This window comes from Chrysemys picta, chromosome 3 (assembly GCF_011386835.1).
Source record: "Chrysemys picta bellii isolate R12L10 chromosome 3, ASM1138683v2, whole genome shotgun sequence".
Lineage (NCBI taxonomy): Eukaryota > Metazoa > Chordata > Testudines > Emydidae > Chrysemys > Chrysemys picta.
Window position 1 is genome coordinate 193,203,129 of NC_088793.1, and position 27,824 is coordinate 193,230,952.

Genomic DNA, 27,824 nt, shown 5'->3' on the forward strand with positions numbered 1-27,824 from the left:
AACCAAGGGCAGCAGTTCACAGGGTTATTTCTGAAACAGTCTCATAACTCACATCGCTTTGGGAATATGTAGATCTGTGTGGAACTTGAGCAGGGTGTTCACTGGGTCTGAATCAGACTGAAAAGACAGTTGTTCTCAAGATCTAGGAAAAGCACCAGTGGCTGCATATCATCAGAAGGAATAAAATGAAGAGACTTTCCTGTACATCTCTGTTAAACTAGCCTCAACATTGCAGAACAAAACTATGAGGAGGAGAGCTCTATTCTCCACAGAAAGGAGAATGGAGTTTGATTCTTGGGAGCTAACTACTCCAGAGAATTCATGGATAGTTGAGCACCAGTTTGGGGTTGGGAAGACCATGGTGAGTGCTGTTGTCAAGGAGATCTTAATGGTGCTACATTGACAGGTTGCCAATGTGGTAGCAATCACTGAAGGATTTAAACAACTGCAGTTCCAAAACTTTGCTGCAGATATTGATGTCACTATTCTGTGCCGCCGACAGGCTCAGGAGTACATAAACGGAAAGGGGGACTACTCAGTGGTGATGCAAGCCTCAGTGGATTGTCACAATAGGTTTCTCACTGTCAACAAAGAAAAGCACATCACACTAGAATTTTCAAAAATTCTAAATTTTTCTAGAGTGTTCAAAGAACTGTCTTTCCACAGATCAACACTGGCTTTAATGGTATGTCTATTTCCACTATAATTCTGGATGACCCTGCCTAAGACCCATTTTTGCTCATGAAAGCACTCCCAGATTCCACAAACCAAAAAAAGATGCTGCTTTTGGGAGATTGAAAGCAAGGTGAGATGAAAGTTCAGGGACTAACGTAGCAGTTACAATACCTGTATGTTGCATTTTTTTATAATAAATCTGAAAGTAAAGGTGACGTCTTCAATATACAGTGGAACGAGGAAGCAGTCAGGTTATGCACAGACACAGAAAATGTTTTCCTCCTTACACTAACTACTATAGCTGTCTCCACTCTACTGTACTGGATTGCAAGTCTCTTAACTATTTCATGGCACTTCTTGTCAGTCTGAGTGTTGTTTATCTCAGCTAGGCACATGGACCCCCTTCATAGGCCAATATGTTCCAAATGGTTCCATTCCGCTTGATCTGGATGTCGTTACTACCCTAGGCAGTGACCAGTGCTCCCTCACAGCTTCTGACCTCCTTGCAGCAAGCTCATCGATAGCATTTTCTGAGACAAGCTAGCGATCGGAATAGAACCAAGGAGACCCATGTTGAAGACGCTGATGCTGGCAAAATAATTATCATGGTATGTTCAATGCTATGTGTACAGGTAAGTGGCTCTGGCATCTCAACGTTTGTGAGAACCCAAAGCAGACAGGTGACCTAAGCAGTGACCAGTGCATTATGGGACAGTAGTGGTTAGACTATTTCCACAGAAGGGTCTATTGCTCTAGTGGTTCCCATCCAAGATGACCACGTGCTGGTGGAGTTTGGCACGGAGGAGGACTGTGTGGTAGTTGGCCTTGCTCAAAACCACACCAGTCTAAATGGGTGTGTAATTGCCTGGGTACTGCTAGGTGCATTGCTGCATGCAGGTGTGTCTCAGGCTGCCAATCTCCCACTCTGTTCCCAACTGCTGACCCTCTTCCCTTGCTGTCCCAATCCCACACTCCCTACCCTGCTCCTCTCTCCTCCCCTCCTCCGCCCACTGCAGCCCCTCTGCTGCCAGGCCCTCCTGCTTCCCCCCTCCCTCCCCACTGCTGCCCTGCCCTCCTGATGCCTCACCAACTTGCCTCTGCTCCCTCCAACCCACTGCTTCCCTGCCCTCCTACCTCTGCTCCCTCTATGCACTGCAGCCCTACACTCCTAACCCTGCTCCCTCTACCCACTGCAGCCCTGCCCTCCTAACCCTGCTCCCGCTACCCACTGCTGCCCTGCCCTCCTAACCCTGCTCCCGCTACCCACTGCTGCCCTGCCCTCCTACCCCTGCTCCCTCTACCCACTGCTTCCCTGCCCTCCTACCCCTGCTCCCTCTACCCACTGCAGCCCTGCCCTCCTAACCCTGCTCCCTCTACCCACTGCTGCCCTGCCCTCCTACCCCTGCTCCCTCTACCCACTGCAGCCCTACCCTCCTACCCCTGCTCCCTCTACCCACTGCAGCCCTGCCCTCCTAACCCTGCTCCCGCTACCCACTGCAGCCCTGCCCTCCTACCCCTGCTCCCTCTACCCACTGCTGCCTTGTCCTCCTACCCCTGCTCCCTCTACCCACTGCTGCCCTGCCCTCCTACCCCTGCTCCCTCTACCCACTGCAGCCCTGCCCTCCTACCCCTGCTCCCTCTACCCACTGCCGCCCTGCCCTCCTAACCCTGCTCCCTTTACCCACTGCCGCCCTGCCCTCCTAACCCTGCTCCCTTTACCCACTGCAGCCCTGCCCTCCTACCCCTGCTCCCTCTACCCACTGCTGCCTTGTCCTCCTACCCCTGCTCCCTCTACCCACTGCTGCCCTGCCCTCCTAACCCTGCTCCCTCTACCCACTGCAGCCCTGCCCTCCTACCCCTGCTCCCTCTACCCACTGCTCCCCTGCCCTCCTAACCCTGCTCCCTCTACCCACTGCTCCCCTGCCCTCCTAACCCTGCTCCCTTTACCCACTGCAGCCCTACCCTCCTACCCCTGCTCCCTCTACCCACTGCTGCCTTGTCCTCCTACCCCTGCTCCCTCTACCCACTGCTGCCCTGCCCTCCTAACCCTGCTCCCTCTAACCACTGCAGCCCTGCCCTCCTACCCCTGCTCCCTCTACCCACTGCTCCCCTGCCCTCCTAACCCTGCTCACTCTACCCACTGCTGCCCTGCCCTCCTAACCCTGCTCCCTTTACCCACTGCAGCCCTACCCTCCTACCCCTGCTCCCTCTACCCACTGCTGCCTTGTCCTCCTACCCCTGCTCCCTCTACCCACTGCTGCCCTGCCCTCCTAACCCTGCTCCCTCTACCCACTGCAGCCCTGCCCTCCTACCCCTGCTCCCTCTACCCACTGCTCCCCTGCCCTCCTAACCCTGCTCACTCTACCCACTGCTGCCCTGCCCTCCTAACCCTGCTCCCTCTACCCACTGCAGCCCCCTGCTAGGGTGACCAGACAGCAAATGTGAAAAATCGGGACAGTGGGTGCGGTTTAATAGGAACCTATATAAGAAAAAGACCCCCAAATCGAGACTGTCCCTATAAAATCGGGACATCTGGTTACCCTACCCCCCCTGCTGCCCTGCCCTTGCTCCCTCTGCCTACGGCAGCCCCGCCCCTCCCCTCTCCGCCACCCCGCGGCCACGCCCTCTTCTTTCCGTCCGGTTAGTGAGTCGCCCGAGCTGCCACGTCTCACAGCTGACGTTACCCGGCCGGCTCGCTCTCAGCCAATCCACTGCCTGGACAGCAAAGCAGAGTCAACCGGGGAGAGAAAAGAAAGGCTCGAGACGGCGCATGCGCCGCATGAGGCGCGAGGGTTGCCGGGAAGGCGAGTTCCTACCCGTCTAAGGCTCCGGCAGGATGTAGGAGGAGCCCCCGTGGCTGGGAACTCGCTTTCCCAGCGTCCCCCGCCGCTGCCCTCCCACCATGTAAACCCTCCTTGGGGAGAGGTTTCCCTGTTTCCTGGTTCGGGGCTGGCAGCCATTTTGGGTTGAGGAGCTCAGAGCGGAGGCCGCCGCCTGCGAGGGGACGGGGGAGAAGCTGCTGCCTCCGCTGCCCCGTCGGACGCCTGCATCTGCGGAGCTCCCGCTGGGGGGGTCTGGCCGCCGCCGCTGCTCCTCAGAGCGAGCTCGTTCTCCAGAGGCCGCGGGGTCCCCACTGACATGTCCAGCATGAATCCCGAATAGTGAGTCCGGCCGGGGGTGGCACTGCGGGGGGGCGCTCGCCCGGTACGAGGGGATGGAGGAGGCCGCGGCTGTGAGGCAGGCGGGCGGGCGGGGGGCCTCATTGTGTCGGCCTCCCGGCGAGGGGCGGTGCGAGCCGGGGCAGGGATGGGGTGGGGGTGGGGAGGGCTGTCTGAGGGCGGCGGGAGGAGGAGAGGGGGCGGTGGGGGTCGGTAAGGGGTATGGGGAGGCGACATGCGGCCGAGGGGCTGATATCTCCGGCTGTGAGAGCTGCCGTGGGAAGCGCTGTGTAAGAGCCAGGTGGCGACATCCTCCCGCTGGGATGAGTGGCCCCGGGCAGCTCATTGGCCTGCGAGCTTGGCTACAGCTTTTTTTGGAGTAAACGTGACCTGTTTGCCTGCGAGGGGCAGGGCAGTGTCTCCTGGGGCTTAACCGAGGGTGTAGGTCACTGGGGTTTGGGCAAGGGGGCTGAGAGGGGGACCTGAGGTCACCGGCTAGGCTCTGGGTCACTGCAACCTGTCAGACCCCCAGGAGTGATTTGTGTCCAGCCCTGGCAAACTCAGATCCGTTTTGCTTGGTTATTAACAGGCTATAAAGCAAGTGATCCCTCTTCCTGTCAATCTTTCAAGTGGATTTTGCTTCGTACAAAATGTCACTGAAACACACACAAGAGGAATGAAAAGAGAAACCAATATGGCCTTTTATGCTCTCTGGAGAGTTTGGGTTACCTGTGGCAATCCTCACAGATGGGGAGTGAGGAGGTTTCATGACTTGTCATGAAAAGTTAATGGTATTTTCTCCACTAACCTGAGGAGCAGTAGACCAGGCATTCATAGTAAACTTTGTTTTTAACTTTGATCCAGGTAACCATTGCAGGAGAAGGAAGAACGTAATTTGATTGTTCAAGTAAATTTCACTGCCACTGTATACTTAAGACTCTACTAAGGCTTGTTTGGTCCCTAAAATATTAAGTTTCTCTTGGAGAGGAAGAGGACCAATGATTTTAAAAACCTGGAAAAATCAGGTCTTCAGAAAGTGGATCTTTCTGACCACTTGCTGTTGGCAACTTAACATTCAGCAGTCCACCCTTCATTTTAGCTGCAAGTCATGTGTGTGTCACATGGCTCTTGCAAAACACATTCTTGCTTATGTAGATTTTGCAATACTGTGGCTTGATAGTGAAATATTCTTATAGGTCAGGGGTTCTCAACCTTTTTCTTGCGGAGGGCCCTCTGCCCGCCAAATATGCTATAAAAATTCCACACTCCACCTGTGCCACAGTAACTGGTTTTCTGCATATAAAACCAGGATCAGCATCAGGCCCCCACAAAGCTACACTGCTCATGCTTCGGCTTCAGCCCTGGGTAGTGGGACTTGGGCCCCGGGGCTTCAGCCCCATGCAGTGGGGCTTCAGCTTTCTACTCTACAGTGGGGCCCCAGTGAGTCTAATGCTGGCCCTGCTTGGTGACACCCTTGAAACCTACTCATGGACCCCTGGTTGAGAACCACTGCTACAGGTGATGCCTTGAACTGGCGAGAGTCATTTATGGATGGAAAAATATTGTATACTAGTTAATAGTACCACTACAACTTAAGTGAGAGTTTATTTGGTCGGCTTAAGTTGTTTGCTTGTTTATTTATTTATTTTAGCAGTCACTACTTTGGGAGTAGAGCTGACTGAGGTCCCTAGTTACTGTTGCCAGGAGGCTGCTGATTGTTAAGAGTAGTGTGACTTTGCCACCTTAAAAGAAAATGTGAAAACAAGCTCTGTTACTTGTTGCTAATACTGTAGATACTGAAATGAATTTTAAAAATCCTTTATTTTCTTCTGGCATTTTTTGCATTTCAGCTTGGGATAATGAAGCTAGCTTTACCTTGCTGTCCATTATCACAAAACTGCAATGTTTTGGGTATTGGAAAGCAAGAGTGATTCAGTTGTGGACTTAGTTTATTGGCTATGTCTAGATTTCTTAGTAAAATATCAGTAAATCCAGAAACGAATATTTTATTATTCTAAAGGTTTGCTTTTACATAGTGAGTGACTGCTGCTCTGTGACAGTGGCTTTTGAATTCTTTGCTTGACATATGATCACAACCTTGTGTTTTTTGTGCTGGCTAATTAGAAGCAGCCTTGAAATGAGAAGCACTTCAGAAATCTCTTGATAAATGGTAAATCCTTTGAAGGGTAAATCGTTCTTGAGAGAGAATTAATTTAACCCCCAAATTCAAGATTAGATTGGTTCTGGGTCAGGTTTAATCTTGGACTTCAAGACAAACCAGGATGTTTGGCTTGTTTCTGTGAAGCTGACTAGCTTTGCTTCTTGATAGGATTATGTAACAAAAGTTTTAGAGTGGTTTCAGCAAAAAACACTTCTCAAACAAGGCACTGATTAAATATGATCAGTGAATATAAAGACTTGCAGATTATCAAAGCATTTTCACAATCATTTGACTTTCTGAAATATTCAGTAATCTGGACAACTGCCTACAAGATCTAAAAAAAATAGGCTAGCGCAAATGTTATAATGAAAGCTTGTTAGTGATTCCAACTATTGGAAAAGTTCAGAAACACTTGATTTAAAATGTTGTAACATTGAACAATTGGGGGGAGGGTGTGTGTGTGCATAGGGGGCATGACAGTTTTTGGGGTGTGTGGTTTTTTAACTATGTTCCTGATATGTCTGGAAAGATGGGAAGTACTTGCACAGACTGGTTTTCAAATAAAACAATTCACACACAAATATTTCATCTTAATATAACTAGTTTTCCAGTGACTAAGGAACTCACTGAGAATGACTAAATTTTACAAGTATCAGAGGGGTAGCCGTGTTAGTCTGAATCTGTAAAAAGCAACAGAGGGTCCTGTGGCACTTTTGAGACTAACAGAAGTACTGGGAGCATAAGCTTTCGTGGGTCAGAACCTCACTTCTTCAGTGCCTTGCATCTGAAGAAGTGAGGTTCTGACCCACGAAAGCTTATGCTCCCAGTACTTCTGTTAGTCTCAAAGGTGCCACAGGACCCTCTGTTGCTTAAATTTTACAAGTTGGCAAGTAAGTAAACAAAACAAGAAGGAAAATACATACAGTAACATTACAACTTTAGTCCTAATTTTAATTATAAGAGATTTCCTAGAACGAATACTCTGCATTACTGTGAGACTAGTGTGCAGAAACTCTACATAATACAGAAACTCTACTCAAACATTCAATAACAGTCAGTGTTTCTTGCAGGGAATTATGAGGTGTGTAGATGTACTAATTTTCATTCTGGTTTTGTTCCGCTTGTGGGACCAGTTGTTGACATACCTGTATGTAACAAAGTGGATGTAAACCTACCCTTTCAGAAGAATAGCATGTCTAACAAAGAGACCCAGAATGAGATCTTGCATACTACTTCAGTTTGAGAAACTGGCATTTAATATTAGAAAAGCTAGCTTCAATATGGAAAAAACTTGTACAAATGCACAGTTTAGGTTAGATAATTCTGGCTTTTTTTTTTTGGTACTATTCAAAGATTGTCTAAAATAAAGAGGGATGCAAGAGTCCATTAATATCAATCCTTAGTGGTTTTTTTATCATAGAAATTAGTTAACCAGATATAGCACTCTTCACCCTGTCACATGGTTGGAGCTGCTGTATACTATTCTTTGGAGAATAAAGGATTTCCATTGACTTCCAAAGTGACCAAACCATGCCACTCTTAAATTAGAAAGTAACCAGTCTCTAAATGGAAAAGATTAAAGGAAATACCGCTTACATCATGAGGGTTAAATTCCTTTCTGGACTTCTACTGAAGTGTATATTCTGGAGACTTCACTAATCCCTGGCTTAGAAATTGCTTACTCATTACTTTTCTCCTATGAAACTTCTGACCATTTTAAAACTTAAATGGTCTTTACTTTCTTTTATTATAATATTAAAATGGTCCATCCTAAAATTTTAGTCCTTAAACAAGTTTTCTATTACTGAATTTCAGGTCTGCATAAGCAGGCATTCTTGCAAGTAAGAAAAATGCTGCTTTCTCCAGTGTAGGGCAAGTTCATGTTTAAAGTGTAAATATTGTGCGTTTTTCCACTTACTGATGGAGTGCAATAAATAAGTTAACTCTCTGCTTTTTATCTTCCTTTAAATTAGATTTTCATCTTTTCACCTTATTGTACTTCTAAACAGTGCAACTCTTCTCTTGCTGCCATGGTAGAACTAATGGTACCTCATCTTTCAGAGTAGCTTTCACATTATTTGATAAGTAAAATCAGAGCTTAATGAGACTATAAAAGAACCAACCACACTTCTCTCCTAGCCAAAGTTTGATAGCAGAATAAAGAATTTTAAGTGATTTTTTTTTTTTTTTTGGGGATTGCAGTAGGTGTCTATCACCAAGACCACATCTATTCTTTTTATAACACGGAGTACAAAATCCTAAAGAACACTTTAAATCAGGACACAGACTTCCACTATGTTATCAATTTTGGTCTTGCATAAGGGATCACCTAGTCCCATGTTCTGCCTGCATTAGGGTTAAAACCATGCTACTGATTGTTATGTAACCAGTGTGCCCTTAACTTGTGTGGACAGAAATACTCCTGTTGTGTTGCTAAACTGATCTAGACAAACCATGTCCTATACACAAGTAACCCCAAGCCCTCCTTCCAAACTGCCTTGGTATGTCCGTTTAAGCATGGAAGGACCAAAGATTCCTACTTCCACACATTTTTGATGTGCATGTGCTGGTGAAAACAGATGCTGGCTGATCAGAAGTCCGTGGTCCACTCTTTGTACTCCATTTGTTGCTATTGAAGCACATACAACTCTTGAATGAGCTCCTGAAGGGCATCTGAGTGGGGTGCTGTTTTCCTCCATGTCCCCACTTTGGTTTCCCAAGCTCCCTGTCAGCCAATCCTCGAAAATTCCTTATGGCTGACTAAATGCTCTGATTTCTACAACACTATGGCAAACTAGAAATCTGGTGGCAGGCTTTTAATGACTCAAATATGAAAATGCATAATGTCAGCATAGTATTATATTTTAGATGCAGTTATGTACCCAACTTTGTGTTGGGTTTTTTGTAATGTAAATGTATAGTGGCATTGAGAGTACGGTCAGAAGCTGGATAGGGACACTTTATTTGAGAGGCAGCCTTGATACCTTTGCAACTGAGGAGGAAGCTGAGGTTTTTGGACACTAGGGAGGGTAAGCATCTCCTTCCCCTCACCTTTTTGGTGGGGGAGATTGGCCATAAACTTACCTTAAAGTAAGGAGGATTCAAAAGCCTTTGTTCCCTTCAGTTTAGTAATCCTAAATGGATGAAATGTCAGCAGATATCCTGAAGCATCTGGGAAGTGTGAACTGTTCCCAGTCATTATGGTGGGGAGTTAACAGTGAACTTGGATTTAGTATTAACTATTTCAATGCTGGACCTTAGATAAACAAGCTAGTGTAAAAAGAACAGGAGTACTTGTGGCACCTTAGAGACTAACAAATTTATTAGAGCATAAGATTTGGTGGACTACAGCCCACTTCTTCAGATGCATACAGATTTATTCCACTCTGTATGCATCCGAAGAAGTGGGCTGTAGTCCACGAAAGCTTATGCTCTAATAAATTTGTTAGTCTGTATCCGCAAAAAGAACAGGAGTACTTGTGGCACCTTAGAGACTAACACGGCTGTTACTCTGAAGCTAGTGTAACTGTCCATTGTGGGATATAGCAAGTTGTAGGGTAAGATGTAGCAGGGCAGCTCCAAGCCATAAAGCAGCGGTTCTTAACCTTTCCAGACTACTGGTCCCCTTTGAGGAGTTTGATTTGTTTTGCATACCCCCAAGTTACACTGGACTAAAAAAGACCTAATGCTTAGAAAGAAATTTCATAATAGTGACACACTTTTTTATTTTTAATTGTTATTCCTGATTTTTTCTCATTTTTACCACGTAGTTATACAATAAATCAGTTGGAATATAAATATATTATACACTGAAACGTAAGTACATAACAGTATAAACAAGTCATTGTCCATATGACATTTTAGTTTGTACTTTGTGCTTTCTATGTAGTCTGTTGTAAAACTCAGCGAATATTTTACTGAGTTGATGTACCTCCGGAAGACCTCTGCATACCCCCAACAGTATGCGTACCACTGAGAACCACATACAGGGCCACAGCACCACTCAGGTTTGGCTTGGGCTGGCCCACCCTAGTATGGGAGAGGGGTGGTTGCCAAGTCAAATTTGAGAGTTGATTGTGATCTGCAAAAAGCTATTAACAAATTAAAAAAAAAATAAAAATTATAGGGCTCTATGGCTGATCATGAATGCCAGCATATAAGATGGAGGCACTTTTAAAGGAGCTTTTGATATTATGTGCCGCCTATCCTGGCCATTTTAATGTATGGTGACTGACATGAGGAACTATCCTAGTGATGACCAGGCAGCTAGCCGGTTGAGGTATACACTAGAGCTTAGTTTACCTATGCCTGCTAACACACTAATTTTACAGCTGCCTTGTCGTCTTTTGGCTTTTAACTTGTTAGCTAAAAGGTGCTAAGAACACACTTTTTTCCCTAGTGAAGACAAGACCATAATGCATCTTTCAGAATCTTCACTATAAGCTATTCTGTGCTCTAAAATGAGGAATAAGTGTCCCTTCTAAACCTTAAGAGTTTTTCCACGACAGTAATCTCAAAGCACTAGCTTGTGTATTGCTAGAAGTATCTTGCTGGCTTTGTAGAGGAAAGAACTACTGCATGGCTCACTTTACTCTACTGTTCAGTCTAAATTAGAAATGAGCAGAACTACTCCAAAGTTTCTCAGTTGAGCTGTTGAGTCAGTCTCAAATTTCACTTATAGTTGCTGTTTCTCTTCTTGGCTTACAGCAGAGCTCTTTGACCTTCGGGGCCTGAAGATCTGACCCTTTTGGCCAGAGGACAAATAGTGGGCCACTTGTCATGTACTTTGTCCTCCACTCCTCACTAAAACTGCCTGCCTGTCTGCTGCTCCAAACCTATTGCTAGTAGCAGCACTTCTCTCAGAACAGCTGCCTTCAGGTGGCTCGCTGCCTGCCTAATCTTTTTGCATGTTCCTCTTGTTTTGATGGCGCATGAGGCAGAATTGTTGGGAAGGCTGGAGGGAGAGGCAGAGGCTCAGAACAACAAGATTGATATAAGTAAACATTGAAACAAACTCATGGACCAGTATGATTTTCTCTTTCAAATATCTAAGTCAGTAGTTCTCAAACTTTTTTGTACTGGTGATCCCTTTCACATAGCAAGCCTCTGAGTGTGACACCCCCCCCCTTAGATATATTTAAAAGTTTTAAATTTATAAGACCATTATAAATGCTGGATGTGACACGGGATTTGGGCTAGAGGCTGACAGCTCACAAACCCTGTGTAATAAACTTGCAACCCCCTAAGGGGTCCCAACCTGCAGTTTGAGAACCCCTGATCTAAGTCCTGGTCTAGGAACAGAATGTAAAGCCTCCATGACCAATTTATGGTCTGCATGCTGGCCCGAAGCAAGATACTGTAGCTAATAGTCACATATCCAGTAATCCAGTCTTTAGAGAAGTCAGATTTAGAAATTGTTACAAGTTTCAGTCTGTAAAACCTTAATTATGGAGTCTGCTTAGTTTACTTGTCTCCACTTCCAAATTGCTAGGGATTTTTATTAAAAATTTTGGGGCAACACTTCTGTAAGCAGGTACTTGCTTATCTCTAGCTCTTATGAACATGTGACTTGGTGGACGACATAGAAAATGCTGAGAACCCTTGAACTGTAAACTCCTGCTGCTTTCCTGGTCTAGAAACTTTTTTATTAAAAATCTTAAATTTCCATATTTGTAATCTTGATTAAAAACAAATCCCTAGATTCTCTCAAGTCTATATATGTGCTTGGTAAATGTGATAGAAGCTAAACCTTAAAAGGGAAAACTACACCTCCTTGTACTTCTAACTTGGCTTTGGAATGACTAGGCTTTTTATATTTAGTGTGTGTGTGTGGGGTGGGGGAGAGAGAGATATGAAGCCTTCACCCAGCTATCATACACTTGCTAATCCCTGTTAGTGGCAAAGTGGAGTTTCCTAAGCAACACACACAGGGACAGCAAAGTGGTGGGGATCTTAGTATTTGGATTTTGCCTACCGCTTTTTCCAGATGTTGTGGAGATGGAGGGAATGTTTAAACTTCCTCCAGCTAGTTGGTGTCCAGCTGATGAGCAGTGCTAAGATAATTCATATAGGTAATACCAGTCAAGCTAATGGAAAGTTAAGACTGTCCTTGACTTGTCCACTTGAGAAGATTCCAGATGTCATTTCTATATTGTGAAACTCCTGTGGCTAAGTAAATGAGTGGTCAGCTTCAAGTCTGTCTTCCTGTCTCCGGCAGCTTAACTTACAACTTAGCATAGCTAGAGTAATGTCTCCTCAAGTTGATGGCTCTAAAGGTAGGAACTGTCTAACCTTACTAGGATGTGGGGAGCATAACTCAATACTTGCCTTTTTTGTCTAGAACAGGCTTACTCTATGCTGCAGGATCATTCTAGAGTAGTTGCAGTCTACAGTAGGTAATCTAATAGGCAGTTTCAGTTAAAGGGCTATTTGATTCACTTGTAAATACTGAAGGAATCCATTTCATGTTATTCTTAGCTTGTTGCTCAGCCCTGAGATTAGGGTCCCATTGTGTTAGAGGCTTTATGGACTTGTAAGCTTTTGGGGAAGAGAGATGATTACTTATCTAACTAGACAAGACAGTCGGTGGGAGGTCAAGTGTCTGATCTTGGAATAGAACCCAGGTCTTCTGAGTCTGTCCATGCCCTTTCTACTAAACCATGCTGGAGTGGTGGAGGTAGTAAGAGAATACCTTTGTCTCCCATTGATCAGGCTGGAATACAAACTTCAAAGCATAATGACATTTTAAATCTAATAACTTTCGTACTGCTTATCCATTCAGCAGATGAAATGGAGGTGGGGTGGCAATACAGCTCATAAAGATGGGGGATCTGGGGATACTGCAAGGAAAGAAATGCAGAGGGAAGGTAGACCAGTGAGGAAAGTGGGCAGAAATAGTGGTGCATCTGTTTAAGCATGATGTTTGGAAGGCTGTAATCTTTTTAAATGAATGTTTGGCTTCTACTGAAGTTGATGGCATTTCCCCCTCAGTGGTCAGGAATATCTTCTGGGCAAGTGGATTGTTCAAACGGTGATGTGAAGATTCTCACTGAGCTAAATGTCCATGCAACTTAAAATATTGCAGTATAGATACTGTCTGGTTCTTTGCAACTTATTAACTATAGTTTAGGCCAGTTCTCAACCAGGGTACCTCTGGTAGTACACAGAGGTCTTCCATGGGGTACGTCAACTCAGGAAGATTTGCCTACTTTTATAACAGGCTACATAAAAAGCGCTAATGAAGTCAGTACAAATTAAAATTTCATACCCACAATGACCTGTTAAAACTGCTATATATACCATACACTGAAATGAAAGTACAATATTTATATTTAAAACTTTTTTATAACTGTATGGTAAATGAAAGTAAGCAATTTTTCAGTAAGTGTGACACTTCCGTATTTTTATGTCTGACTCTGTAAAGCAAGTCGATTTTAAGTGAGTCATAACTTGGCAGTCCACAAGAGAAATCGGTCTCCTGAAAGTGGTACAGTAGTCTGGAAAGGTTGAGAGCCACTGGTTTAGGCTGCTATAATACAGTTTGCTTCATATTGCCATGATGTATCATTTATTAAGTTTAGTATCTTGATGTTGAACAGTTTTCTTATGTAGATGTTCCAGATTTTAACTTCATTATGCTGTTTGCTGTAGTGATTAACTTTAGTACAAATTTCCTTACACCAGCATCAGATCTGTATAGCTGAGAAATTTTAATGTTTTAAGCAGTTGATAAAGATGTTAATGAGTATAATTGTCATAAGGTCTCACATAATTCTATTTCCCTACACTGCTATAGTATCATTAAAAGTAGTCAAATGACTTACAGAAACCGTCTCAAATGGCACCTTCATGTGTCTGGAAAAAAGTATCTCCCTGCCAGACTATAGGAATGACCAATGTACAGTTCCAGATGTACCGGAGATGAGCAGGATGTCTTTCCATGTCTTATTATGCTATCAAACATTTAATCACATAAATAGATATTTGAAAATCACTGACAAATGTGGCCCAAACTATAGTTCTATATTTCAGGGGTGGCTTAATGCCACTGCCCTATAATCTTCATGATTGATAACTCCCTATTTTAAACCTACAACGTAAACTGATGTTCAGGAGAGAACAAAACGCTACTCTTCAGTACAGTGCACGTCTCCTGAAGAAGCTTTGATCTTTTAGTATTACACGGTCCTATTTGTCTTGAATTATGACTGACTTGTATTTGGTTCAATAGACTTAGGCTGCTAGTACTAATGAAATAGAATCTTCATTTCTCTTTAAGTTGAAGCTTATTTAAATTCTTTGCCAAAGGGAGGAATCCCAGAACTCGAGGCTTTAACTTTCTTAGTTGAATACCAGACAGCTGCCACTTACAATCAATCTTCAGTAAAGTAATATTGGCATCATCAGTACTGAAGTATTAAATCACTATCTTTTTAAAATGTACAAGTTGTAGTTAACTTCGTTTCTCAGATTTGAATCCTTTAATATTGCTGATTTCAAAAGTACAAATGCCTTGGAGCAGTATTAATTCTACATTCCATATTTGTCATTCTGGTGGCTGGGATCTTTAGCTAATAAATGGTCAGTTCTGACCTAATACACTTAGCTAACAACAGGCAGAGTAAAGAGTTCATAGTTGATTACTCTGTGGAGCTGCCTAGAACTAATGTCACATTGGACACCTTTTGGAGCATGAAAATCTCTGTTCTGGTTTGCCAGTAGCAAACGTACTGTCTCTAAACTAGAAGGCAACATGAGTGGAATGGAATAGATAATGATTTTCTGTCATCTTTAGCTCTTACTCAGTCAAGACTATCAAATACTCTTGTCTTCATTAAGACACTGATAATACGATCGCTTACATTTCAGTGATGGCTATAGCAAATTTTTATGTTGCACGCTACACTGTTAGCCTTCCTTCTGAGGCTTAAAGACAAACTTCAGCCAGTTTTAAAAAAATCCATTAAGATATTTGACTGACAACATTCAATTTTTGAGCAACAAGGGTGTAATTTAGAAGGCACAAATCCTGTTTTGGTACTGAGAAGGTAAATTGTACTGATTCCGAAAAAGGAGGTGGAATCAAACTTTAGTCTTTTTTTTTTTTCTAAATTAAAAAAAAAAAACCTCAGTTCCCAGCTTTTCACTCTTCTGCTGTGACCAGTTATTGTGGTGTAAATACTTGAGTTGGCTCTCAGATCTTAGCAGCAACTGTTAATAATAATCTTTATTTTTTGCTAGTTGACTCAGCCTTAGTACAGTTAGTACTTGGATAATAAATCCTTACTTCTGAGAATTTATGCTATTTAGAAACATGAGTATACTGACAATTGTGACAGTAATGTATTTGACTTGAGTGCACAAAGGAGAACAAGGTCTAGTTAAAACAAATAGTGTTTCTGGTACATGACAAAACGTTACATGAGTACTGCATGTGTGAAGAACATACTTCAGACACTGAATCTTCCATTCCAGCATGTCAGTTTTTACTTCTATTTAAATAAAGTATACTGTACAAAACTGTAAAGACTGAATAGTAATCTTGTGAGGGAGGAAAAAGTACTCTTGTTTCCTGACAGTAACGGTAGCAAATTACAATTTCAAAGAAATAGCATTACATCAAAGTGTATGGTCTGAGTAAATCAAGTTCTTCAAATATCAGATTTAAATTTCAGTGGTATATAAATACTAACAATATCTTTCTCTTTGCAGTGACTATTTATTCAAGCTACTTCTGATTGGAGACTCTGGTGTTGGGAAGTCTTGCCTTCTACTTAGGTTTGCAGTAAGTTCAGTTATGCTTTCAAAGCTATTTTGTCAATTATATAAAAAGTTGTATTCACGCAATTGTAAGTGAGGAGATATTTCCATTTGAGGAGACTGATACTTGACTTTCCGGGAGTTGGTATGCCAAGGGAAGATCGGTGGGTCGAAGAGGGTACTTCGCTTATTCTCTTCTTCCCATATTTTACTGATACAGCTAATTGGATTATTCTGTCACAATGATTTATGAATGGGTAAGAACTGAATAAATCAAAATTGCCACTACAAGCAGTTATTTCCTTGATTAACTTAATCTGTTCTACTTTCTACTTTAGAAAACAAGGTATTTAGTCTGGCAGACACAGTTCTTGTGTTAAGGTTGCATTCACAAAGGAAATAATAGTGAACAACTATTAGAAATCAAGGAAAATGCCAGTAAAAGCAATAGTATCACAGCAATCTAAGGTCACGCTTTCTTATTTGTATTGCAATACAAATACATTTGAACACTTAACCTTCAGATGACTTTTCATGTCCAACGTACAGCCGCCTACAAACACATCCAGTTAATGTAAACTGTATGCTTTGGGAAGACTAAGTGTTTTAAGATGTTCTTTCAACTCTTACTAATACCTACGAGAATAGCATAGCTGAAGTTGCGTATCTTAGATCGACTTACCTCCCGTCCTCACGGAGCAGGATCAACAGCCGCGGCTCCCCTGTCAACTCCACTTCCGCCTCTTGCCCTGGTGGAGTTCCGGCGTTGACGGGGAGCGTGTTTGGGGATCAATTTTTATCTCATCTCATCTAGACGCGATAAATCGATCGCTATCCGGTGGGTAGTGTGGACATACCCTTAGTCTGTCACTGTCTAATTCAAATGTGCAAAAGCCTATCCGTAAGGGTTCCATGTCACTGACAAATTAGTAGTTCTCCATAGCTCAAGTCCACTTAAGGGCATAAAGCTAGAGTTCAGGGTAAGGAGGCCTATTCAAGCAAAATACATAATAAAATACTGAACCACAACAGAAAATGAAGGTAAGCTGCAACAAATTCCTGTTGGAGTAATCTGTCTAGCTTCTCACTGTAAGTTTCCACTTGATATTTATCCTTGATTTTTTAACTTCTTAATGTATATTTTTAATTTCAAAATGGAAGAACGTACCATATGTACTCGTTCATAAGCTGTCCTTGGGGGGGCGAAAGGGAAGCACCAGAGACAGGGGTCAGCTTATGAATGGGTATAGAGAGGGAGAGGTGGGACACAGCCCCTCCCCCCCCAACAGAGGGAGCAAGGAGAGGCAGCAGAGCCAGAAGGGAAGAGGCGGGGCCAGAGTCTTTCCGCTTCTGGCCACGCTGCTCTTCCCCCAGCCTCCAAAGCAGCTGCAGCTCCGGGGCTGGCAGGCTGCAGTGCTGTTCGGCCCCGCTCCCCAGAGCAGCCTGTGGCCATGCCACCCAGCCTGCCAGAGCAGCTCCAGCCAGGCCAGAGACCTCCTCACCAGATAAGGTGGGAAGGGATGGGATTGGGAGAGTGTGGGGTCACAGGCTAGGGGTGGGGTCATGTGGGGGGTGGTCACAGGGGTTACTCCCCTGACCCCCAGATTCTCTCGTGCCCCCCAAATTTCCCCACCAGTTGTTGTCCCAGCCCATCAGGGTAAGCAGCTGGCATGCCGGGACACTCTGTTTACTTAGGTTTACCTCAGGGCCTGCGGACGTTTGAGGGAAACAAACATCTCGGCCAGCCTGCGGCTTATCCTGATGGCCCGGGAGCCAAAGTTCGCTGACCCCTGAATTCTAGGGTCGGCTTATGAATGGGTCATAACAAATTTCCATTTTTACTTATCCATCTGGGGGGGGTTGGCTTATAAACAAAACTGCTTATGATTGAGTATATACAGTAATCAAATGGAATCTTTTAAGGCAAAGAGGCCTCTGCAGCAATGTGGTTTGATCCACGTGTTGTGTCAAAGACTGTTTATTGCCTTTACTGATAAGAAATTTAATCCCTCTTAATTGGAGCCAGACATGGCAGTATTAAGAAGTAACTTATTTTAAAGTAACAATCTTTTAAGAGAATCAAGTTTCACATTTCCTGTTTTTCATATGCATGAGTCACTTAACATTGATTTACATAGGCTTCCTTTTCAACTTGTTGGCTAAATGGTCATTCAAAGTCTTTAAACTTGCTGATTACTTTTTGCTTTATTTATGCCACCTAAATGGCCCAGCACCAAGTCTCAAGATGAATTAAATGCAGTATCAAACTTTAAAAAGGGCACCGAGTGGTGGGACTACTTAGTGTGCCTTGCTTGAAGGAAGGGGTTGTGAGCACATTTCTGAATTGATATGCTTTCTCCCTTCATGCATCCCCCCAGCTCAAGAGATTCCTAGCTCTCTGGCTCCTTTCCTTCATGATGGCTATTGGTTACTTGGATTTGTATTCTATAGTTGGAGTATTGGTAATCAAGAAATGTGAATTTGTTGCATCCCAACTGTTAAAAATCCTTACTGGGTTTATTGCTGTGACAGCTAAATTTATTACTCTTAACACCTCTTGCAGATTTTCATTTAGAGACCATCTTGCTTGTGCTGCATGCCACCATTCCCCTTCCCTATTTCATCACTTAGGGTCAAACATTTTCACAATATCTTTGCTTTAAGAGTTCATCTTCTCTTTTCCCAAGACACAGTCCTCCATTAATTTAATTCTTTCCACGCCAAAGATCTCTAGTGCAATAGAAGATTTGGATGTCTGGTGTAGAATGTGCAGTAGAAGCTGTCTAGAAGTAAATATACCTTGAAAGAAAAACCCTTGACTTCCCATTTCACTTCCTAGTTTGAAAGATGCTAATGTTCTTGTTAGAGTTGTGCCGTTTTGCACAAAGCTTCATCTAAATGTGTTTAGAAAAATTAAATAAAATGAGTCTTATTTCTGAGTAACCTGAAGAGGTGACTCCTAAACAAGAGATGTTAAAAACAAATGTCACTATTCAGACAGGGATCCTAATAGAATGGTGTTAAATTGTTTTTAGGATTCCCCATTTCTTAATTAATGAGACCAGGAAAAACTTTCAAAAGTGACTTCGGTACCCAAGTCCCATTGACTTTTAATGAAATCTAGGCTCCCAAATCTGTCAGTGGGACTTAGTTCCAAAAATGGAACTAACTTGAGTACCTGTAGGGGAAAACTTTCAAAACCTCCTATTTATATGCTGGTAGTGTGGAAGGGGCCTTGTTCACTGGCCCCATTGTGCTAGGCACTGTACGAAGACCCCATCCCAATTAACATAATGTAGTACACTGCTACCTGGATATAACGCCACCTGATATAACACGAATTCAGCTATAACGCAGTAAAGCAGTGCTGCGGGGAGGAGGGGGGGGGCTGCACACTCCAGTGGATCAAAGCAAGTTCAGTATAACGCGGTTTCACCTATAACGTGGTAAGATTTTTTTTTTTTTTGGCTCCCGAGGACAGCATTATATCGAGGTAGAGGTGTAGTAGAATGTAGGCATTTTATGAAGCAATATTCAGGGCTTGTTTCTTCACCATGGGTATCTGATATTCCTTCAGGAGAGATTTAAGATTTCATTGGTTTTATAATCACTAAATTCATTCTTTTCTCTGGTTCTAGGATGACACGTACACAGAAAGTTACATCAGCACAATTGGTGTGGATTTTAAAATCAGGACTATAGAGTTAGATGGAAAAACAATCAAACTTCAAATAGTAAGTATGTCTTAACTCTGATAATATTCAGAGGCTATTAATAGTAATCATGTAAATTCTGACTAATGTGTAACTTTATTGATCTGGCACAGTGCACTTTTCTGCATGTTTAGTAAAATATTGGGCAGATTTGTCAAATGTTTCAATAAGCAAGTATGGTTTTCAAAAAAATAGTTCAAGTTGCATAGTTATTTGCATGTTGTAAGCAAGCATATGCTTGAGGTACTGCTTTTGACTCTCAATCTTAAGATTTCTCACGCGAATATCTTAATTCTTGATAGGATTGTCCATTTGCACTTATTACAATGCTTGTAGACAATTTTATAGGATACACAGATGTCTTCGTCTAAGTAGAAAGGTTAAACAGCATCTCAGAGTTGCAAATTGCTTAGATTATGAGCAAAAATTAAGCACAGGGAAAACACTTGGGCTAAATCTAATATCAAGATGGTTAAAGAATAACCAGGACACGTGTCATTTAACAAATGCAGGTTCAGGTACAGATCTCTTAAGACACAAATAGCCTGAAAATCTACCTTGCGTGGCAAGGAATTGCTTTATAGTAACTATCTTTGCTTTCTGTGCAAATGGCAGTAACTTCAAACTATTGAATATAAATTGCCCAATACGTACACATTCTTTGCTGGTACTCTTAAATGCAGCAACCTCAACTTGGTTAGTGTTTGGGTAACTGATCCTTGGCCTTTAGTGTACAACTAGGCCTCATACTACAACATGTGAACTGGAAGGTTCAACCTGAACACTTGAGGAAGGTAAACACTCTTAACCTGCATTGCTAAAATTCTTCATACTAAATTCTTTCTGCTAGCAAGAATGTTCGGATTAACCTTACACCTTGAGTTTGCTGAAACGCAGACTTGGGGATGTAGTATTAACACTTAGCCTTTACAGGCTTTATCTTTAGATCTCAAAGCACTGGAAAACTGACACAGGTTACCCACATTGGTATAGTGGAGTTAATGTTTAATTTGCTAAAGTCAAGTAATAAGTAGGTAGACTTCAGTACTTTCTGTTGTCTACCAAAATACAACAATCACAAGTTTGTATATAGCAGCAGCAGCAGACTAAACACACTTGTGTAAAAAGCATTCTTTACTTGGCACGAAGAGCAAAAATGGCCCCTTTGAAGTGTGTGTTAGGGCTTTGAAAAAAAAGCTTGCTTAGGAAGAGTAGAAACTGTGCAGAGTGGATTGAGGGAACTGCTATCCACCCTTCCTTGGTGGGAAAGGCAAGGAGAATGGCTCAGATATTACTGATTCTTCAGGAGAAGAGGGGAAGGAAAGCAAAGTGGCCCGTGAGCTATTTCTCTGTAGAAAGACAGATGCAGAAGGAGGAGTTGGGAGCTCAAAGACCTGCACTTGCTGGGTGTCCTCAGATATGAGCTGCATAAAGAAGGGGTGGGAACAGAATTTTTGGCAAGGTGTAGAAGTGAAGGTGTGAAGTGTGTGTGTATGGGGGGAAAAAAAAAAGGGGTGGTACAGGTATCTTTCACCTGGCCTCATCGGCTTAGTCTGTGTGTGAGGAGATATTAAACACTCTTAAAACCGTGCCTTATATCAAGCAATGTGTGTAAATTACACTCCTTGATTCTGCCAAACTGCAGCTTCTCCACTCTGACTTAGACTTTGCCATAGTTACAGTAATCTAGCTAAGGTGAAACCGTATTACACTCTGCTTAGAACTGAAGGTTCTGGGTGTTCCTCAAGGACAGTTGAGTGCAGATGCAGCAGCTTGTCTCAATTGCATTTTGTCCCTATTGGCATATAGAACATGCTTTGTACTAGCCACTTATTTGAGTAGAATGTGAAGAAATGTATCTTTAAATCCCTGAATGGTCTTCAGCTGCCTACCAGGAAACATGACTTTTTCTCCTGTGTTTTTGCAACACTTACAAGCTGCTTTGGTTTTTGGTTCCTAGAATAGACCCAGTTTTCAACAGAAAGCTCTTACCTACAAGATTTGTTCTCTTGTCCAGTTTAGGACAGGTCTAGGATGACCTGTCTAGCAAGGTATTTAATGGCTACCGTAACATGGAGTGCCTGGGTAGGCTAATGAATGGTGGTAACTAATTTATTTTGGATGACTTAAGTATTCTGTGTAATTCTATGGGGACAGGAGCCAAAAATACTTAAACTAAAACAGCTGGCTTTGGAATAAGCCTAAAGCAAGCATTAGCAATAGTCCATGCATTTCAAGCTCTGGACTACCTACAGCATACCTTCCTTGCACTACAGTCTCTGCTCTTAGAGTGCCAATAGACAGGGACAGTGACTTTCCAATCTGAATTAATGTAAGTGCATTGAGCTATACTACTCTGCAATAAAGGAGATACTACTACCATGACATGGGCACTCCTAATATTGTTGATCTTAAACTTTGAACTGAAGTATTGCATTAGTTCCGAAAAAAATTATGGGGAAAAAGCTTAAATCTAGAAGCAGCTCTTCCAGTGAGAGCAGGAGCCTTTTGGAAACTCATTCTAGCCACTTTAGGTCAGAAGTTGTTTAGAACACTTCAGGCATAGTTGAAAATAGAACTACTATTGTAGGTGGTGGTTTCATAATTTAATTTTCCCATGCTAAATGCACAAAGTTATTTGTAGATGGCTGCCTAAAGTTAGTGACTAATACACTTGGACAAATGGATTTGCTTCTATGAAAACCCTTGTGAGAAAACTAAAAGGTACAATTAAGGCCTCATCTATACTAGTAAAACTGTTGCAGAAAAGGGACCGCTCTTATCCCTGCACTGAGGGGTGTGAGGGCTTACACTTCCCTTTCTTGGGGGCTGGTGCATCGTTCTGTGCAGTTTAGGTCAGGTCTTGCCTTATTGGGGTGCAGGATTGTCTTGGTCCTGTCCCCTCCTTCTCCTGGTCTGATTCTCTCTTCTTCTCCTCTCTTCGCTCCTGGGACCAGGGGGGGAGGGTTGTGGTGCTGGGGCTGCCCTAGGTGGGTGAGCCTCCTGAATCAAGGCTATTACCAGGGAGGTTATGGCTGTCTGGGGGGGGCTGCTCTTCACCAGCCTAGGTGACACTTAAGCATTGTAGCAGAACAATAAATCTAGCCCAAGGGGTGTCCGTGATAGTTGATATAGTTGAATCATACATTTGACAACTGCTTCTGAAATGATGCTAAACATAGCTTTTGGGGGGGGGGGGGGGGATTACACCTGCAGTTCAGCTGAAACAGTTGACAATGGTTGTCTTTGCTAATGTAGACAAGGATTTAGTGAAGTAGCTTAACATGACTTCAGCTGCCTTCAGCAGTATGCCCGTGACCTATTATGACAGAAATTGGCTTTAAACTAATTTCCACCTGCTTTCCAGCCTTGCCTATGCCTCAAAGGCAATCCGTTTTAACACTTGTGTATCTTGCATCTGGGAAACACAAGGCTTGACCAGCCATTTTTGAGTGGGCTGGGATAGGTGTAGTTCTAGCTGGATGTAGGAGTTACTGCTGCAACTGATCTGTGGCCTAAACGCTGGATGCCAGTTGAAGGTGATTGCCTCAGTAGTCTTCCCAGCATTGTGTTGACTTTGGGTGGTGAGTTTCTTTGGCTATCCTACTTTCATTCAGTTTCTTAGGAGGAAAGAGGATGCCTGGTTAGTATTGTCAAACTGTAGGAAGATGAAAGTTTTCTATCTACTTGCAATAGTACTTCTTATGGACTTGCAAGGATCATTTTAGAGTCTTGTTCCTCTGCAGTAATCTTTCTCATATTGGGGAGGCTGCTTTATCGCATTGAAGTTCTAAAACGTGACCAGACTAGTGTTCAGTGAATAGTTATTGTAAAGCAGTGGTAAGATGACCGACTTGTCTTATTTGAGGGTGTTAAGGGATGTTTATACTCCAACTGATTTGTGTATAATTGGGGAGCTTCATTAGATTGGTGTGTGTGGTTTTTTTTTTTTTTTTTACACAATCCAGTTAAGACTAACTTTAGTCTCTCTGGTACAGAGAGGTTGGACTAGATGACCTCTTGAGGTCCCTTCCAACTCTGATATTCTATGATTCTATGATTCTACAGTTACACCTTTTGTTTAGACCTCTAACAATCTTAATTGTCACACTTTGCAGTGGGACACAGCAGGCCAAGAGAGATTTCGAACGATCACCTCCAGTTACTACAGAGGAGCCCATGGCATCATAGTTGTGTATGATGTTACAGACCAGGTAAGGTCTAAATTAGACACTCGTGTAGTGCTGAGAAACAACGTAGGCCAATAGACATACAAAGTCAGTTCTTTCAGATGTAGATTTATTTGGGTCTTCAATTATGCGCAGACACCTTATAGGTTATGAATTGGTACTTCTGAATGCTAAAAATAATCTGGTCACACTTGCTGAATATCTTTAACAGATCAGTTTTCTCCAGACTTGCACCAATATTACACAAACTTAAGTTAGACACAGCTTCAAACTTCTGATTTCTCTGGGCTTCAAGTTGGGGGAGTGGTGTCATGTGGAGATAGAGAAAAATCAACAAAACTTCACAGGCAGCCGAGACCTGGATGCATCAAAATGTACTGGTATTGGCAGCAGGAACAAACAGCACGAAAGGTTAAAACTACTTGTACTTTAAGTTAACTGAAGGAAAACTCCTTCTTTCCAAGGGCAACTGTTCCTGCTTTATTCCATGTGTACTTCAGCTTTGTGTGGCCTAGAGTCAGAATTGCTGTAGTAGGATTTACTCTAATAATTCCAGGGGGAGAGCTGTCATACTGTTTTATGTTCCTTCTGAAATAAAAGCTAGTTGAGAATCTTCAGTGACCTGGGATGTATTGCCATCTCCTAAATTAATAGGAAACATCTTAACGTCAGTAAATTTACTTCCATCACACATGCATGTATTATCTTGGCAGACTATTATAATAGGCTTTCCTGTAGGCTGCTTGTCTTGTGGATTTAATGAGGGCATCTAACACTATAAAAACAAACTTCTGTAATATGCTTGTTGCCCTCCTATTCACTTAACTCTTTTGTATTCAGGTTACTGCTCACTGATGGCTTTTGCAGAATGGGTGGTTCCAGTGGCATGGCTTGTAGGGATTTTTGCTGTGAAGGCAGCTGAAGATGGATTAGGGCCCCTGGATCCCAGTTAACTGAACAGTATAGGATTGGTTGACCACTCCTCAGTACCAAGTACAAAACAGCATTCTGTGAAGCTTTCCCTAAAGGAACAACTCAAAACTCATTTCTCAACGTGTTTGACTTTTTAGTAGTCCAATGTCTGCCTTTGTTTTATGAAAGTGAAAAAAATCCTTTCCTTTAGCTTACACTTGTATCCAGTGGTATTTAGCATATGGACAGTTTCACTTATGTCCTGCTTTGACAGCTCAAACATGTTTCCGGCTACTTGGAGTCCAGTCTCCTCTGCAGAGCCAGTGGAGGCTCTGGGGCAGGAAGGTCTCATTGGTCCAATAATGGCCTGGAGGAAACATTTGTAATCCCTGGGTCTTTTTAGGGCTGGGGGAAGCACTAGGGCCAGAGGAACCAGCATACACTAGTGCAGGATTAGAAGAACATAAGATACTCGTGAGGAAATTTTGCACCAAAAAATTAAATTCTGCAAATTTTATTTTTCAATTAATAAATGTGGAGGCTCCAGCATGGTGTTGGAACACAGGCCACTGGCTGCACAGAGATGGGAGATCACCCTGCAACCTCCCCCCACCCCAGGAACACTGATTCAGCAGTGAGACTGCACCCAACCCTGACAGTGCAAAAGCCAGACCTGCCCCAGAAACCGCCTCATTTTTGCTTAACATCCAGGAGATAAATACATGCAAAGCATCTGAAATACAAACTATCACTGGATATGCAAATGATGCATTTTATAATAGTGCACTTGCAAAGGCTGTCTCGATTTCTGAATAACAATGAATGGTACTGTAGTGGCACTGGTTTCTTGGAGAGGAATACTTAAAGTAATCTCTTATCTTCTAGGAGTCGTTCAATAATGTAAAACAGTGGCTGCAAGAAATAGACCGTTATGCCAGTGAAAATGTTAACAAGTTGTTGGTAGGGAACAAATGTGACCTGACCACAAAGAAAGTAGTAGACTATACAACAGCAAAGGTATGTCAACTGGCTTTTTAATGATCCAATCACATAAATGTGTTACCAAAACTGAACCCACTTGAATGCATCCTACTTAAGTAAATAACTCACTTCTATTAGTCCTCAAATGTGCTGGTGCTAGAAAATGCAAATCCTGGTGTCCCTTCAAGTGTTATGAAGTGCACATGATCAAATTTAGGGGTTGTGCTGGGGAGGGAGGGATGGTGGTTTGAGCCAGTAGCAGTTTTTCCTTTAATGTTCAGAAATCCATTTTTAATTTAAAGTAACTCAGGTGAATCCTGAACTTTCTAGTAGCAAGTATTAAGACTTACTCTTTGCTATTTCTCAATTCACAGGAATTTGCAGATTCCCTTGGAATTCCATTTTTGGAAACCAGTGCAAAGAATGCAACAAATGTAGAACAGTCTTTCATGACCATGGCTGCAGAGATTAAAAAACGAATGGGTCCTGGAGCTACAGCTGGTGGTGCAGAAAAGTCCAATGTTAAAATTCAGAGCACTCCAGTCAAGCAGTCTAGTGGAGGTTGCTGCTAAAATTTGCCTCCCCCTTTGTCTCACAACAATGAATTTTGCAATCTGAACCCAAGTGAAAAAAATTGCCTGAATTGTACTGTATGTAGCTGCACTACAACAGATTCTTACCGTCTCCACAAAGGTCAGATTGTAAATGGTCAATACTGACTTTTTTTATTCCCTTGACTCAAGACAGCTGACTTCATTTTCAGAACTGTTTTAAACCTGTGTGTGCTGGTTTATAAATGTGTGTAATCCTTGTTGCTTTTCCTGATACCAGACTGTTTCCCGTGGTTGGTTAGAATATATTTTTTGTTTTGATGTTTATATTGGCATGTTTTGATGTTGGGTTTAGTCTTCTGAAGATGAAGTTCAGCCATTTTGTATCAAACAGCACAACAGTGTCTGTCACTTTCCATGCATAAAGTTTAGTAAGATGTTATATGTAAGATCTGATTTGCTAGTTCTTTCTTGTAGAGTTATAAATGGAAAGATTACACTATCTGATTAATAGTTTCTTCATACTCTGCATATAATTTGTGGCTGCAGAATATTGTAATTTGTTGCACAATATGTAACTAACAACCGAAGAAATGTTTAATAAATATTGTACTTATTGGAAGTAATATCAAACTGTATGGTGATAAATATTGTCTTAATTCTTATGGCTAAGGGGGAAATTAGGCTTGCATTGTGCCCAAAATGTATCATGTGCAGTAATGGCACTTTAGACCCTCTAGTAGACCAAACACCCTTCCCAAAAAATGTAACTAGGAAGTATGGCCTAAAAGACTAAGTTGTCATAGTCCTTCAGGCATATATACTGTACTTGAAAGACACTTTAAGAGACTAATGTTCATGGAAGCATAATGCATTCTGAATGTACAGTATTTTTTCCCCATCTTAGTCTATGAACTTTAATTTATTTCTGAAGGACTTCCTTTAGAAATTCTAGTTTACTTTGCTCTGTATTAGAGGTGGAAAACATTTTTCCTAACATGTGAATGACTTAACTAACAACTCAAGGTGATGTAACTCTGCCAGTATGTCATGTCTTTCTATATACTGTTACTTCCATATTCTTTTAATCAAATACTGTTTTGACTTTATTAAATAAACTTAGTGCAACAACTTAGTTACTATTCAATTCTGCACAAGGCATCAGTGGGATGAAACTGTGAAGTGATACTAAAACAGTTGAAAGGTCAGTAAGAAGCCACCAAAAAAGTATACCTTTAAAATAAAGGAACAGATTTAAAAGACTTCAAAATTAAGTAGCAGCAAAGTAGCTGAGTCAATTAAAACCAAATGCACATGTGATCTGATCTTTGTACAGAAGAACTAATCAAATCATTAGTGCCTGACACAGGAAGCTAGCCTGTAGCACTTCCTATAAAGGTAAAATTGTTCAGCTTTATCTAGAACTGCAATTTTCAGTTTGCTTTGTAAATATCTCATGTTTAAAATGACCATCTAGACATTCATTCCCTCCTGGGTAAAAATACTCATGTGTGGTTGCAAAATATAACTCGGGTATGTTGTGAGATGCAAACTATAAAACAAATTGGTGCAAATCTGCTTTTTGAATATGGGAAACAAATTCTGGAGCAACCGCTCTTTAAAAAAAAAAACTTATTACAAACTTTGCCTGTTAAATGGACACAAAAAATCATAATACCTGGTACTAAAATAAGTGTTAATAGTATTGTCATATGACTGAAAGG

The 27,824-nt window shown here is 42.3% G+C and overlaps 1 protein-coding gene across 1 annotated transcript; it reads left to right on the forward strand.

Annotated features, from left to right (window-relative positions):
• The first annotated feature begins 3,429 nt into the window (after nucleotides 1-3,429).
• RAB1A (RAB1A, member RAS oncogene family) lies at nucleotides 3,430-27,231 on the forward strand. The gene is made up of 6 exons (XM_005287232.4): nucleotides 3,430-3,836; nucleotides 15,706-15,778; nucleotides 19,392-19,487; nucleotides 23,585-23,680; nucleotides 25,454-25,585; nucleotides 25,924-27,231. Exons 1-6 carry the CDS (start codon nucleotides 3,814-3,816, stop codon nucleotides 26,119-26,121), a joined length of 618 nt encoding a protein of 205 aa, XP_005287289.1. The 5' UTR covers nucleotides 3,430-3,813; the 3' UTR covers nucleotides 26,122-27,231.
• Nucleotides 27,232-27,824: the final 593 nt, after the last annotated feature.

What these genes read in the sequence shown, in the direction of transcription:
- RAB1A (XM_005287232.4), top strand. Translation starts at nt 3,814, where the DNA reads ATGTCCAGCATGAATCCCGAATA. An exon ending in GCCTTCTACTTAGGTTTGCA is followed by an intron (nt 15,779 to 19,391) that starts GTAAGTTCAGTT and finishes CTCTGGTTCTAG; the next exon opens with GATGACACGTACACAGAAAG. An exon ending in TAGACTATACAACAGCAAAG is followed by an intron (nt 25,586 to 25,923) that starts GTATGTCAACTG and finishes CTCAATTCACAG; the next exon opens with GAATTTGCAGATTCCCTTGG.